We start from the raw sequence: 15,046 nt of genomic DNA on the forward strand, positions 1-15,046 counted from the left end.
TTTTCCTTGCGTCAAAGTTTGTGGTCAGGTTATCCAGTTTCCCCATTAGTGTCTAGTTTCAGAAGGCCTTCCTGGTTCGGGTTAAAAGGTTTGCTTTTCTTTTTGTTTTAACAACGGCTTTATTGAGACCTAGTTCACGTACCACGGCGTATGCATTTGCAGCACACCACTCAGTGGCTTTTAGACCTTGTCATCACCCCGAAAGAAACCCCGTCCCCATCAGCCGTCACCCCTCCCCAGCCCCCACCCCCACGAGCCCCCTTCCCATCCACGGACGAGCCTGTTCTGGACGTGTCACTCACGTGGACTCACCGCACGTGGCCTTCCGTGTCTGGTTCCCTCCCTGAGCGTCATGGGCTCGGGGTCCGTCCCCGGGGCCGCGCGTGAGGGCGCCTCACTCCCGTCTGCGGCCGCGGGACGCTCCGGTGTGTGGGGGACACACTGTGTGTTCCCTGTCCAGCTGCGCGCACACACATTCTACTTACCCATCTACCCTCCACGGACACTGGGTTCATCCGTTTTTGGCAGCGAGTTGTGAATAACGTTGCCGTGGGCATTCGTGTACACATTTTGTCTCGACATGTGTTTTCATTTTTTCTGGGTGTGTATCTAGCCGTAGAATTGCTGGGTCGTGTGGAAGCGGGTCACCCGGTGGAGAAACCGCCAGGCCGTTCGGCGGCCCGTGTCAGACCCGCACGGCCTCGGCAGCGCTCGCTGCTGGCCGCCCCGTGCGGTGAGGTCGGCCTCGCTGTGCGTGGGATGCCTTCTCCCTGATGACTGACCACGCGAGCTGTTCTCTTGGCTCAGAGGCCATGTGCATGTCGTCTGTGCAGGAAGGTCTGCCCGCCCCTCGCGTGCCGTGTAGTTGGGCCGCGCGTGTCCCTGTCGCTCCCAGCACGCAGCCACGGGTGTGCGTGTGTCTCTCATCACATACACACTTGGCGGAGGTGTGTTCTGTGATCTAGATTTCTCAAAAATCTGTTCATAAGTTTGGTGCGTTTACACGTGGCCTTAAATTCTGCGATCGACTCCTGGGCCCAGTGTGACACAGGGATGCACTTTCCCCTTGGACAGACCGGGGTCTCGATGCCTTGTAGGATGGCCAGTGGGTCCTGCTGTGCACGCGCACAGGTCCTCTCCCACGGATCCATCCACCTGTGAAAGGTAGAGCTTGTCCCCTCCCCCCCAATACACATGCGCTGTTTTCCAGAGTCAGCTTGTCCAAAGTAAGCCAGACCCCACTCCCAGGAGGTCCCCAGAGGAGTCCGTCCACACAGAGAGGAGAGGGTGGGAGCCGGGGCTGGGGCAGGGGGTGGGGAGTGCGCGCTAATGGGGACAGAGTCTCCGTGTGGGGAGATGGAACGTTCTGGAGATGGAGGGTGGGGGTGACTACAGGACAGGGTGAGTGTGCTTCACGCCGCTGAGCTGTGCGCTTAGAGACTCCTCGCATGGCTCGACTTCGTAGTCAGATACATTCTCACACGGCTTTGCACGTTTATTTACAAACACACAAGGAACAATTAAAACCCCACTGTGAGGAGAAAAGACCAATAACCGAATTTTTTTTACTGTGGTTGTATTTCCAGCTCTGGGCCAGATGGTCCCTGTTGTACTTTGGGTAGCGGTGGCCACAGGCAGGGCGTAAACGCGTGGGCATGGCCGTGTGCTGTTCGCCAGTGTTGGACCGCTGTTTGCTGGCTCGGTGACCTCCTTTTCCGGATCTTTCTTAGTGCTGCAGAGCGTTCTGTCTGGCACTGATGCTGCTCAACTGAGCCGGGGGGTGGGCTGCAGGTTTCGGGGGCCGGCCCCTCTCCCCAGCCGTTTATGTCCTGATGGGTGTGAATTCCATCTAGTTTCTCGCAGCAAATGAGAGGTCGGGTCTTCCCGCTGCTGAGCCGACCTTGACCCTCCAAGATCAGTGCAGCCGGGGTGAGGGGTCAGTAAGAGGAATTGGGGAGGGTCCTCGGCCGCTGCTGGCTGAGGGTTCGCTGTGCTGCCCGACAAGGTGGCCACGGCCCTGAGGCTGCTCAGTGTAAAGGAGATTTGCACTTCAGGTGCTCGGCCCGGCCACATTCCAGGGCTTAGTAGCCACGTGGGGCTGGTGGCTGTCAGCCTGACAGCCTGAATGGGCGGCGTTTCTGGAAGGTTCCACCAAGCAGTGCTGGGCCAGAAGTTTCTAGGAAGTGCTTATTTGACGCCTGTGTGTGCACAGCCAGCCTCGAAGGTCCCTAACTGGGCTGTTTTACTGGAATTTCTCTTCCTGCGAGTCGTCTCCAGCGAGGCACCGAGGAGATGCTAAGTCGACTGCAGCCCCCTCCCACACCACCAGACAAGATGGGCTCAGATTTAAAACTTTATTTTAAGCAAAATAAATGTGCATTTGAAAATCTACGTTGTGACCCAGGACAGACCTCACCGCGTGCCTACACCCTCCGGGGCCCGACGCTGCCTCCTGGCCCCTGCCATCTGGCTTCCAGCGTGGCCTCCGTGGTGGCCCAGTGGCCAGTGGGGTGGCTGGCCCTGAGGGCAGGGCCACTCAGCAGGGGCGTACATGGCTTCTCCGTCCACACGGCCCCCAGCACGCAGGCAAACACGGGGCAGGCCTCAGCCTCACCCCATGCTCCCGGAAGCTTCTGGAAAAGGCAGCCAGCAGTGTCCTCGGTGCATTGGGCTTGGAGCAGGCCTCGCGGGGCCTGGACATCCACAGACACTGGACATGCGGTGCCCCAGCTAGACAAACTCCGGCTGCCTCTCCTGGCCTGAGCCTGCTTCGACCCGCCCACCGCGGAGCCTCATGGCGGGCAGCCGGACCTCGGCCACGTTGTTGCACTGGTTGGTGTTGTACTCGGAGAGCTGCTGGGCCAGGCCCTCCCCGTCCCCGGCCGCGGCCGCGGCTCCCAGCTGCTCCTCACTGCCGCTGCGGCTGCCCTGGCCCTCCTCCGCACTGGCCTCGCTGCCCGGCTTCTCCAGGAAACTGAGGCGGTGCACGGCGCCCCCGTCCGCTGGGGACAGCAGGTCTGAGGCCTCCTCCACCTCGGAGTCGGAGTCATTGGAGGCCACCTGGGATTCTGGGAGGTCAGGAAAGGCGGGGGGCGCGGGCGGGGGGAGACAGGACAGACGGACATGTCGTGACCAGGAGGGCCCTGGGGCCCACCGCCTGACATGCTGTCACCCTCACCAGGCCCGGCTCCCTGCCCCGCGCCGCCCGCCCACAGCCAGAGGGGCAGGCTGGGCGCACGGGGCGCACGGGGCTGCTGCCGTGTGCAGGGTGCCCCCTCCGGTGTCTACACACCTCAGAAAGGCATCTCCTGGCTGGTATTTGCGGCAGGTCAGACAAGCTCTCTCCGTGGGAGACAAACCCCAGCCGCGCGGCGCCCAGGCACACCGCCCAGCAGCCCGCCTGGCCGTCCCCACCGCTTACCTGGGTCCCCGTCCGCGGCCTCCTCCTGCAGGGGGAAGGCGGCCCCCGCACTGGCCTCTGGGTCCTGCCCCGCGGCCTCAGCCCGCTGCGCGTACGTGCCGTCCTGCAGGTGGGAGAACGGGGCTGGGGGAGGGCCCGCGACTCCCGCCCATCCCTAGCTCTGTCCTCTGTTGTGAATTGACTAAAAACTGAAAAAGCCTAAAACTTGTTAGCACCCTGTGCAAGCGTACATGTGATGACACCGAAGCCCGTGCCGTGCACGGGCTGTGCTTGTCCCCCTGGGGCAGCAGGCCGAGGCCCCGCGTGGACGCCCCCTGCACACCCACAGGCCCCTGGAGAGGGAGGACAGACCCTCCGCGGGGGCTGGAGCACGAGCGAGGTGCTGGGAAACCAAGCACGCAGAGCTTGTGGAAGTGAGAACCGGTGGCCCGGCAGCCGGGCAAAGTGGCAGGTGGCCCCGGGGGGCAGCACGCGAGCCCGAGCCTGAGGACGTGCTGGAGGAGCTGGACGGGGCCGGGCTCCAGAGGCAGGTGGGGGAGGCGCGGCCGCAGGGCCTTTGCACTGGCAGTGGAGCTCCCCCAGAGCTGAGCCCCCCCTCGTCGGTTCTTTGCTTAAAAATGCCTCCGAGAGGGGCGCCTGGGTGGCTCAGTCGTTAAGCGTCTGCCTTCGGCTCAGGTCATGACCCCAGGGTCCTGGGATCGAGCCCTGCATCGGGCTCCCTGCTCAGCGGGGGGCCTGCTTCTCCCTCTCCCACTCCCCCTGCTTGTGTTCCCTCTCTCGCTGTGTCTCTCTCTGTCAAATGAATAAATGGAGTTAAAAAAAAAAAAAATGCCTCCGAGGCCCCTCCTGACCACCCTGATGAAACCAGGGCTCTCGGTCCCGGCCCCCCTGGAGTGGGCAGCTCTGGGCCCCGCCACCACCCTCACCTGGCCCCCAGGCACCTCCTCGGGCTCCTCCACGAAGATCAGGCCGTAGTGGGCAATGAGGGTCTCCACGACGCGGGCCTGGTGGGGGTAGTCGACCAGGGAGGACAGGGACACGGTGGCCTCGGTGGGCCTTGGCCGCAGCAGCGTGGGTCCAAACACAATGCCCAGGTTCCCCGGAGTCATCTTGTTGTCCTGCTCGACCTCCACGATCCTAGGGGTCACGCGGACTCAGGAGCAGGCATGAGCAGACCCCCCCGGCCCCCGCCCGCCCCGGGCCCCTGCCCCCCCCCGCCCCGGCCCCCGCCCGCCTGGGCCCTCACCTGCGCAGGTGCCGCAGCAAGTACTGCAGTGTGGCCCGGTTCTCGGGAGGCAGGTCCTGCAGGAGCTCCCGCAGCCGGCCCGCCATGGCTGTGGCCGCGGCCTCGCTCTCGGCAGCGTCTGGCCGGCCCCGCGACGCCGCCTTGGCCTCTGCCTCCGCCTTCAGGTTGTCCTTGGCCAGCCCCACGAGCTCGTGGTAGAGGCGGAAGGAGAGGATAGGTTCGGGCAGCTGCGGGGTGACAGGTCGGTGGGGTCCGTGGCCCCGGCCCGGCAGCCCCACCCCTGCCCTGGCTGGCGTGCGCTCAGCCCCGGCCCCCCGCCCCACCTGCCGCAGGTAGAGTTTGAGGACGTTGCTGATGTCGTGGGGCGAGGCCTGTGACAGTTCCACCAGCTCCTTGCCGTTCTCGAACGCCTGGCACAACTTCTCCACGCGCGTCTTCACCCCGTTGACGCGGTAGATGCCCTGTGGGGGCCGCCGTCAGCCAGGGCCCACGCCCGCCCCCAGGACAAGCCCCCGCTGCCGCCCCCGGGGCGGTCACCTTGGTGTGCAGCGCCCGCTGCTCGATCTCGCAGACGCACTTCTTGATGATGAAGGGCACACCGTCGGTCGTGCTCCGGGCCGCCTGGGAGAAGTCCTGGCCGAACAGCTGCAGGCGGCCCTGGAGTTTCTTGTGGCCACACTGGATGGCGAGTGTCTCCAGACACTTCTTGTGGCAGGCCAGGCAGCACTGTGCGGGCGGGCGCCGAGTGAGTGAGCCCCTGGCCCCCGCCGCCTCCTCTCTGAAGCCCTCCTGACCCTCCCCTCCCCATGGGTGCCGCGCCTCTGCCTGCCCCCCGGGCCTGGGTCCTCCGACGGCCCGGCCCCGCTCCAGGCCTTGGCACCAGTGCCGACCTCTGCCCGCTCTCTCTCCCCGCAGGGCCCTCGGGGTCTCCACGTGCTCCCCCGGCTCCCAGCTGAAGGGAGCTCGCTGAGCACGCGTGCCCGGCCGTCCAAGCCCCGCTCACCTCCTCGCACTCGGCGCCCTGGAAGTAGACGTAGCTGTTGCACTCCCTGCACTTGGCTGGTGTGCGCAGCTTCCGCAGCCGGTGTGTGCGGGCGGCCTTGGACAGCCCCACGTTGCGGAAGGGTCCGCTGGGCACGGCCACCGGCAGCTCGGGGGCCATGCCATTGAGGGCAGCTGGGGGTGGGGCAGGCGGTCAGCCTCAGCAAGGCAGGGCAGGGCCGGGCCCCTGGCCGAGTCCAGAACCCCTCCCCTTGATGTCCCGCTCAGGGCCCCTCACCCTGCTCGAAGGCTGACGCCCCTGCGCTGCCCTCCTGGTCCGCCAGCTCCTCGCTGGACGACATCCGCTCCAGCTTCTTGAAGTCCCCTGAGCAGGAGACGGCTGTCAGGCACCAAGCCCCCGGGGCCAGACCACGGGTCAGCCGGACCCTCCCCGGAGCTGGCTCACGGCCGCTATACCCTCCAGGGCCCTGGCTGCACGATGAGTCCCCCCAGCCCCCAGGCCCGGGCTGACAGGTCCCTTCACCTGAGCCAGGGCTGGGGTCCAGGCTGCCGTCCGAGTCTGACGTGGCGCTGGGCCACGACTTGTGCACCTGGTGTCCACGCCCACCTGCAGAAGGAGGCGTGTCCGGTGGGGGCCGAGTGGCCACGGGGAGGCCACGCCCACCCCACACCCCTGCACCCCCGCCCCGCACTCACCCCTGCGCTCCTTGGCAAGTGCGCCATCGCTGGGCCCACCTTCCTCCTCGGGGCTGCCGGTGGCCTCTACCCCCGTGGCGTCACTGACGAGGCTTCCCTTCCGGGTCCGCATGACCGGGGACCTGGAGGGACAGGATGGGGGTCACGGAAGCATCGGCACGGCCAGCCCCATGTCGGGGGGGCCCGACCCCGGGCACATGCAGGGGGCCGTACCAGGCGTTGGTGGAGACGTGGGGCTCAAAGTCGTAGCGCACGTCGGGCTCGTCGTCCCGCTGCAGCTGGCCCACGTAGGAGGCATACTGCTGCCCCGGGTCGTAGAGCTTGCTGCTCTCACAGAGCATCTGGAAGTGCACGGGCAGCGAGGCTGTCTGCATGTGCAACATCTGGTAGTAGGAGATGGTGGCCTGCGGGCGGGGCGGGCGGGCCGGGCGTGAGCCACGGTGACGCGCAGCCGAGCCCGCCCGGCCGGGGCGCGGGGACGCCGGGCGCGCACCGACTTGATGGTCTGGTCGCTCTGCCGGATGACCTCCTGGATCTGCCGCAGCACCGTCACCTTGGTGTCCTCCAGTTCCTGCTTCTGCGTCTTGGCGTCGGCCACACACGTCCGGTAGGTGGCCATGGCTTCCTCTGCCTAGCCGGGGGCCGGGGGGCACACAGAGCCCTCAGCCGGGTTCGGGCCTCGGGCGCCGCCAGGCCCGCCGCGGGAGCCCGGGCCGCGGAGAGGGGAGGGAGGCCTGCCCGCGGATGCGCCTCTGCCGGTGTCAGGATCTGCCCTCCGCTGCCCCTGCCCGGCCGCGCTCACCTTGTTCTTAGCCTCCTCCTCCAGGCGCCGCCGCTTGTCCAGGGTCTTGGAGGCGGCGGCCCCGGGCCCAGTGACCGCCTGCTCCTCCTCGGCCTTGGCCGCCAGGAAGCGAGCCTTGCTGTGGTCCTCACAGCGCTGCGAGTAGCCCTGCTTGGCCTTGCGCAGGTTGGACTCCGCCTCTTGCTGCGGGCATGGGGGTGAGGACGCCGGTCCAGAGCCATCGTCCAGCTGGGCCCGGTCCCCCGGCTCCCTCGCTGACCCTCAGCCGTCCACACGTGCCCACAACCCACAGCCCACAGCGCGACCGAGGCCCTGCCCCAGAGCTGACGGCAGGAGAACACGAGGGACGCCCGCAGTGGGACCCTGGGAGGATCCTTACAGCCCCCGAAGCAGAGACGCGAGCTCGGCGACCCGCCCAGCCCCCCGCCCGCCCCCGCCAGAGTGGCAGCCACGCTTCCGTCTCTCACTTCCCCTCGTACGCGGGAGAACAGTGAGGCCGCCCCGGCAGGAAGCCAGGCACCCTCAGGGTTGGCAGGAAGAGCGCTTGGTCAGAAACCCAGTGGGTATTCTGGGGGCCACACCTCGCAGCCTACACCGTCAGAGGCTTAAACGTAAGTGAGCTTGTACAAATACCAAGAGAAGCCGTGCAGAATATTTAAACACAGCCTCGAGTGCATGACACAGGACCCAGGAACCATGTGAGAAAAGACAACGGCTGACGCTCACAGGCTTCCGCCCAGAAAAACAGGCCGCAGGTAAAATCAAAAGTCAAAATAATAAACCAGTTGCCAGGGGGGTGGGGGGTCTGTAGCTCACATCAGCCAGGGCTGAGTTCTCTAATATATCAAGAGCTCTGGCAAATCAATAAGAAGTAGGCCCTCGTCCAATCCAAAGTGAGCCAAGGACAGGAAGTGAGGGTTCGGAGGAAGAAAGCAGCTGCAGCTCAGGATCGGCTCACAGGCTCACACCCTCCCCCAGCCCGCCGGCTCGGGGCGCACGTCCGACAGATGGGCCCAAGCGGTCACAGACACCAACAGCCCAGCAATGACCAGAACGTCCACCAGCAGGCTCTAGTGCAACGAGCCAAGCGGCCGACAGACCGGGATGAGCACGCGGCTCACGGAAGGGGGTGTAGAAGGCCGGGAGCAGAGGAGCGAACCCTTGCGGGGGGGCGCAGGGGGGGTGCGTTTGCCGGCGGCGCTGGAGGGAGCTGGGCCGGGAAGCCGCAGGCCCTGTTAGCAGAGCGAGACAGCAAAGATCTAGCAGCTTTGGCAAAGTCTCAAACGGAACTGCGGGAAAGAGAAACACGCGCTCCAGACCTGGGAGAGCCTGTCTCCTGCCAACCCGACCCGCTCTGGACCGCGGCACATGCCCCGTCCCCCCACTCCTGCCTGCACAGCTGGGGGGGACGGGCCTGGCGTCCATCTGAGGCGGAGGCACTGCGGCCAGCCCCGTGCGGTTCCTCCTGCCCCCCCCGCCCCCCCCGGCGTACCAGCTTCCTCTGGGCACGGTGCCATGACTCCTTAATCTCCTTCCTGCGCTTCTCATGCTCCAGCCGCCTCAGGTTCAGGGGCTGGGGGGGACAGGCCGTGAGCAGGCGGAGGCCCTGGGACAGCCACAGCCCGCCCGCCGCCCGCCCGCCGCCCGCCCGCCGGCGCACCTGCATGAGGGTCTGGGTCTGCAGCGTGCTCACCCCCTGCACCATGCCATGGCCAAACTCCAGGTCCTGCTCCAGGGCCAGGGAGTAGATGGACAGGAGGGGCATGTGCGGCTGTGGGGGGGAGGGCGGCGGTCACGGGGCGGGGAGGCCACACAGCCTCCCTGTCCCCGTCCCAGCCTCCCCGGCTCCCTCCGCGGCCGTCAGCATCCTCAGTGCAGGTGGGCAGGGCTGACACGCACCCCCAGGCCCGGGGACCCCACCTCCTGCATGAAGCTCTGTCTACAGTTGTGCACGATCTTCTGCACGCCTTTGGCGAAGTCCATCTCTGCGGGGGTCGGGGAGCGTGTGAGCGCGGGGCCATGGGGGCTGGCCCCACCAGAGCCCGCCCGGCCGCCCTTACCCAGCGCAGTCCGCTTCTCCAGGTAGCCGATGAGGTCCTTCATGTACTTGGCCATGTTCTTGGCGTACTGCAGTGCGGCGTCCACACCCCCCTCACAGCGCTGCAGCAGCATGTCCACCTCCTCGGGCGCCAGGCCGCCTGCGGGGCACCCGCTCAGCCCAGCCCGGCGCCCCCAGCCCTCCCTCCCGCCCTCGGCCCACCGCGCGAGCGCCTGCCCACGTGCCGCTCAGAGGACGCTCACCCGCATCACAGTCGTCCGCGCTGGGGGAGGCGCCCTCGCTGCCCGATCCGTACAGGTTCTCCATGGTCTGCTCAGGAGAGACACAGGTGCGTCTGCCCCTGCTGGGCTCTGTTCAATGCCCCACGCAGGAGACAGCCACGGCCCCCCCACCCCGACCCCGACCCTGGGCGGGGGAGACAGGACGGTCCCCCCACCCCGACCCCGACCCTGGGCGGGGGAGACAGGAGGGTCCCCCCACCCCGACCCCAACCCTGGATGGGGGAGACAGGAGGGCCCCCCCGACCCCAACCCTGGACGGAGGAGACAGGAGGGCCCCCCACCCCAACCCCGACCCTGGACGGGGGAGACAGGAGGGCCCCCCCCCCGACCCGACCCTGGACGGGGGAGACAGGAGGGCCCCCCACCCCGACCCTGGATGGAGGAGACAGGAGGGCCCCCCACCCCGACCCCGACCCTGGACGGGGGAGACAGGAGGGCCCCCCCGACCCCAACCCTGGACGGAGGAGACAGGAGGGGCCCCCCGACCCCAACCCTGGACAGAGGAGACAGGAGGGCCCCCCCCGCCAGCCTGGCCCCATGCAGCATCCGGGCTCCCTGCTCACCTGGCTGGGGTCCCCAGGGGGCACTGACAGGAGAGTGCTGCTGTCCACCTCCCCCATGAGGAACTCGGACACGCTGCAGGGCAGGGAAGGGTCGGCATCAGGAGACACGCGGGCCCCGCACCCCCACCCCCCTCCGCAGGCCCCGCGGTGCTCACGTGTTACTGAAGGAGAGAGCGATGGTCTCCAGGGCCTTCTCAAACTCCTGCTTGTCAGACTCTTTGTTGCACTCATAATGGAAGCCTGGTGGGCAGAGACAAGGACGAGGGTGCTTGGCCCACGCCGGGACGCGACCACCCCTGCCTGCAGCTAACTGAAGGGAGCCCTTAGCCCAGGAGCAGCACGAGAGCAGGGGTCTCTCAAATTGCTAGGCACCCTTCAAAACACGCTTCAGACGTCCCTTCCTCCAGGAAGCCCTCCCGGGGCCCCCGGGGCCCTGACTGCCGTGCCCGGGGCCGGCTGACCTCTGATCTTGGCAATGAGGGTGCCAGCAGCAGTGAGTGACTCCACGGTGTTCAGCAGCGGGTACTTGGAGATGATCTGACGCATCATACGAAGGGCCTCCCCCAGGTACTCGTGGGCCAGGGGCCGGCGGGCCTCGAGGAGGTCTGCTGGGCAGAGCGGTGTGAGCAGGGAGGAAGCCCCCGGCCCCAGGGAAAGCCTGCTTGCCTCCCCCTCTGAGCTCCTGACCCCAGTGGGGAGACTGAGGCAAAGGTGGGACCCCAGGGGAGGCACAGGCTTCTCTGGGCGGCTGGCCAGGTCCACAAAGGCCAGACCGTGGTTTAGGCAGTCCCTTCGGCTCAGGACACTCTTCATGTCCTTCCAGAGAGCAAACTCCTGCTTATCCTTCCAAGTTGCAGTCCTGGTGCCCTCCTCCTCCATGCAGCCCCCCAGGCCCCTTTCCTGCCACAACCTCTCTGGGCTGCTCAAGGTTCTGTCGACTGCAGAGAGGGACCCGGGACGGGGGGCAGGGGCTGACGGCCAGCTGGGAGGACAGCCTTGACACCGCGTGCCCTCGGACCCCCTGCCCGATAGACGACGGTGTCCCGTCTCAGCATTGAGGACCCCCGCTGAAGGTCCGCACCGGGAGAGCTCGGCCCCAGCACCTCAGGCTCCCGCACAATCCAGGGGCAGGCTGGGCCACGCCCCTTCCCGGGACCTTCCTTCCGCGCCCACCTGCCCCGCGCAGCCCAGGTGCTCCCAGCGGGGTGGGGGGCCCTGCACCGTCCCCCACCTTGGGGCTCACTGTTCTCGCCCCCGTCACAGGGCCGAGAACGCCGGCTACAGTCGGCTATCCCGCAGGCCCCATGACGGCCCCATTTCACAAATGAGACACCTGAGGCTCAGGGGAGGAGGCCCAGCAGAGGAAGCGCCGGACTTAACCCACATCCTCTCTTCCAGGTGGCCCAAAGCGGGTACACGGGTGCCCCTGCCCTGTCCCAGCCTCCCACAGGACGCCCTCGGGCTCGGCCCCGCCCAGGCCTGGCCTCCAAGGAAGTGCAGGGATCGGAAAGGAACTGAGATTAGACAGTTTCCCCAGGAAGCCGCTCTGGCCCCCCGCCCGGACCAGATAACCCTGGGGGGCTCCCACCTCCCACCCAGCGGGGGCCAGGCCTCTGGAGAGGCCTCTGGAGGCTGAGGTCAACCCCAGCTCAGGCCCCTCTTTGGCCGGGAGAGCCGGGGGTCAGGGCCCCACGAGGGGCCTCAGTTTCCTGATCTGTAGCGCAGGCGCCTGGGGGGGGCAGGTCAGAGCGCCAGGCATGGCCCTGGCACTGCGGCTTCTGGGGGGAGTGGGCAGCGGCCACAGGCTGCGCACGAGGTGCCAGGGACAAACAGGAAGCAGATGAAAATAACTCGGCAGGAAGCTGGGCTGTCAGCGCCACATGGAGGAGAAAACGGAACTGCCATCCCAAACAGGCCGCTCACGCCGGCGGCTCACATGCCGGTCCTGCCCCTTGTCGCTCCTGGATCCCTCTCCAGCCGGGGCCGGGGCTCCAGCATGCCCTGCCTCTGCTCTACCATTCTCTATGGCTACCCGTGGCCCTCAGGAGAACAGCTGGGCTCCCTCAGCCCACTGTTCTCGATGCCTTCAGCTTCACGCACTTCCTACACCAGTGACGCCCCAAAACTTGTTCCCCCAAATGCATCTCCATTTTATGTTTCTGAGCCTGTACACGTGATGTTCCCTCCGCCTCAGTGCCTTTCTCTGCTCCTGGCCTCCGAACTCCTACTCATCCCTCAGGGCCCTGGCTGCCATGCATCGCCTCCTGAGCCTGCCTGCTTCCCTCCCTCCACCCTGCCTTGAGCCCGCAGGCTCTGAGATCTCTGCGTCGGCTCTGCCTGCCACCCAGGCCTGTGTCCCTGCCGCTTCTCACCGTCGCTCAGGACACACTCCTTGAGCTTCTCAAGCGCCTTGGCAAAGCGGCCCACGTCAGTCAGCAGCTGGGAGATGTCCTCCACGGTGTCGGGGCAGGGCCCCTCGATGGGGAGCTCGGCCGGGCTGGCTGTGGTCAGCGGGCTGCGATGACCCCGGCCCAGCGTCCAGGAACTGGCGCCGGACAGCGGGAAGCCAGCCGCGCTGGCATGGCGGCTCAGGCTGGTGGGCCGTTTGAGGGTGCCCGTGGCCTTGGCATTTGAGGCTGCACTTGGTGGCTCCAGGCTGGGTCCAAGGGACACCGCATCAGCCCCATCTTTCCTGGGCAGCTCCTGGGAGGGTGGGGGGGCGAGCTGGTGACCCGGTGTTCCAGCCCAGGCACGGCCTCAGTTTCCCCAGAAATGAAGTGGGGGCTCTGGAAGGTCTTCGGCCTGACCCCCCAGGGATCAAAGTCCAGAGGTCAGAGGGCCGAGATTTGGTGCCCTGCCCCGCCTACACCTGTTACCCAACATCCTCTTCCCCAGAGCTTTCACAAACAACGGTCTCTGCCCAAACCACAGCCAGGGGTGGGGCCTGTGAGGGTGCGGGGGAGGGGCCCCCCACTTCCTGGTGGAGTCCGGAGGGCCAGAGGGGGTCCTCAGCCCTTGCAGCCCCCTCCAGGCTGCTGCAGACACCCCTACTCCCTGGTGAAGACACTTCTGTCGATTCCCGTACCCCTAAGAGTCCTGTAGACCCCCAAGTTCCACAGACACCCCCAGGCCTTGTAGATAGCCCCAAACCTTGTAGCCCTCCAGACCCCAGAGATGCCCCCCAGGCCCTACACCCAAGGTCCTGTTTCGTGCCCTGCTGCCCTATAAACCTTCGGCCACGTAGCCGAGCTATAGCTCTCATCTCCGACAGCACTGCTGCCCCCAGATTCCCCGACCACCGCCCTGCGGTCCCAGACCCAATGCCGCCCCCACCCTGGCACCCTCCCACCCCCTCCCTCAGCCCCACAGGCCAGCCCTGGTCGGCGGGGACGGATGCAGTGGTCAGCCCAAAGGGCTCCTACCATGAGCTGAACGCCGGGGTCCCAGCCTGTCCTGCGTGGCCCATGCCGTCCAGCCCGGTAGGGGCTGTAGCTTGTGTGAGCCCCCTGCCGCCGGCCCAGCATCGAGCCGCTGGGTCCTGGGCCCCCAGCACACTGCACACCCCTGGGCCCCTGCCGCCTGGGTGTTTCTCCAAGGTCCCCGCCCGCACTCACTCCACAGAGAGGCTCACTCACCCCCGCGGGCTGTGGGCTGGGGCTTCCCGCCCGGTTCTTTTTCGAGATGGAAGGGGTTTTCATGAGCTCCCGCTTCTTCCTGGAGAACATGGTGGGGCCCGGGGCCAGTGGCCCGAGGTAGGCGGGCTGGGGTCTGGCAGGCTGGGGGTCTCAAGCCTGCAGCTCTCAATAGTGGCTGCCTCAGGCCCACATTGTTGCTGGCCACCCCCTCCCCAGCTGTCAGGCCCACGTGACGGGCCCGGCCCTCATTGGCGGGCCCTCCCCCCCCCACAGGAAAAGGCCTCCGGAGGGAGGCAGTGCCGGGGACTGGTGACACAGACCTGCCCCCCACCCTCCCGGGCCTCAGCCTGCCCCTCCACACAGCGGGCTTGAAGGTGGGGTCCCGGGTCCCACCCCCAGCTCGGCTCTCAGGAGCTCTGCGCGTGCGCTGGCCCTGGCTCCCCGGCACATGGCGGGGGCACACGGCGGCAGACGGCAGGGGTGCAGGCCCTCAGTCGGATGCACCCAGATGCCGCCGAGTGCAGGATGACATGCAGGGACCCGGACAGGTGCGCAGATGTCAGGAAGCTCGCCCGTGAAACGGACAAGCCAGAGCTGCTCTCTCAGACCCTGGGCATGGACACCTGCTATCCAGCCTCCCCCGCCCCCCATCCCCCTTCCTCTGGTGAGCTGATGGCACAGGGCATGGCAGGCCACCGCCCCCCAGCCCTGTGCCCACAGTCCGGGGACACACACACGGACCACCTGGCACGCCAGGCAGCAGGACTGTGGGAGGCACGATGGGAGTCATGCCTTCGGCCACCACTCACCAGCAAGAGCTGGGGCCTCCATGGTGCATAGGGACCCCTGCCTCCTCCCCCAACCACCTCCTCTCTTCGTCAGAGCCCCCTCTCCCCGATTCTTCTCCTTACTTCTGGAGTCGCACCCCCATCCCCAAACCCCGACCCCTCTACCCTCCCTAACACTGCCCCCCACTGACCTCTGCGGGGAGGGGCGGATCTCCAGGGCACAGGGCCCGCAGACCACAGCCCCGGGTGCCAAAGCCAGCTCTCCAGGCCCAGGTCCATCCACAGACCCAGCTGAGAAGTCCCTTGAGGATCCTTTGCCCACCACTCATTGCTCTGGAGCCAGGCTTCAGGGGGTGAGGGCTGGCTGGCAGGCTTCTGGCCTGGTCAGGAGGCCTGGGGTCTGTGCCACTCCCCCTGGGCTCCTCCAAGCTGCCCAGAACATTCCCAAGCCTTGACCTCATGCCCACTTCACGACCAGGCACTCATAGGTACCGCCCTGAGCGGCCAGACCCACGTGGGTGTCCAGGCTCTTGGGAAGTCCCCGAGTGCACGT

The 15,046-nt window shown here is 66.8% G+C and overlaps 1 protein-coding gene across 3 annotated transcripts; it reads right to left on the reverse strand.

The window, feature by feature from the left end:
* Nucleotides 1-2,340: 2,340 nt before the first annotated feature.
* On the reverse strand, nucleotides 2,341-13,930 carry ARHGAP45 (Rho GTPase activating protein 45). Of its 3 annotated transcripts, none has more exons than XM_036100729.2 (23): nucleotides 13,706-13,930; nucleotides 12,443-12,773; nucleotides 10,532-10,675; nucleotides 10,226-10,310; nucleotides 10,071-10,143; nucleotides 9,469-9,535; nucleotides 9,228-9,365; nucleotides 9,088-9,152; nucleotides 8,828-8,938; nucleotides 8,660-8,740; nucleotides 7,168-7,350; nucleotides 6,859-6,996; nucleotides 6,579-6,769; nucleotides 6,366-6,487; nucleotides 6,193-6,276; nucleotides 5,947-6,033; nucleotides 5,671-5,843; nucleotides 5,205-5,393; nucleotides 4,991-5,128; nucleotides 4,668-4,894; nucleotides 4,348-4,558; nucleotides 3,422-3,524; nucleotides 2,341-3,068 (listed from the first exon to the last, which is right to left on the reverse strand). In XM_036100729.2, the coding sequence occupies exons 1-23, from the start codon at nucleotides 13,793-13,795 to the stop codon at nucleotides 2,731-2,733; spliced, it is 3,369 nt and encodes a 1,122-aa protein (XP_035956622.1). In that variant the 5' UTR covers nucleotides 13,796-13,930; the 3' UTR covers nucleotides 2,341-2,730. The 3 variants fall into 3 exon arrangements, with proteins under 3 accessions (XP_035956622.1, XP_035956624.1, XP_035956621.1); XM_036100731.2 differs by lacking the exon at nucleotides 13,706-13,930 and adding an exon at nucleotides 13,493-13,649 and having other exon boundaries at nucleotides 4,363-4,558; XM_036100728.2 differs by lacking the exon at nucleotides 13,706-13,930 and adding an exon at nucleotides 13,493-13,649.
* Between the last annotated feature and the right edge of the window lie 1,116 nt (nucleotides 13,931-15,046).

This window comes from Halichoerus grypus, chromosome 1, assembly GCF_964656455.1.
Source record: "Halichoerus grypus chromosome 1, mHalGry1.hap1.1, whole genome shotgun sequence".
Lineage (NCBI taxonomy): Eukaryota > Metazoa > Chordata > Mammalia > Carnivora > Phocidae > Halichoerus > Halichoerus grypus.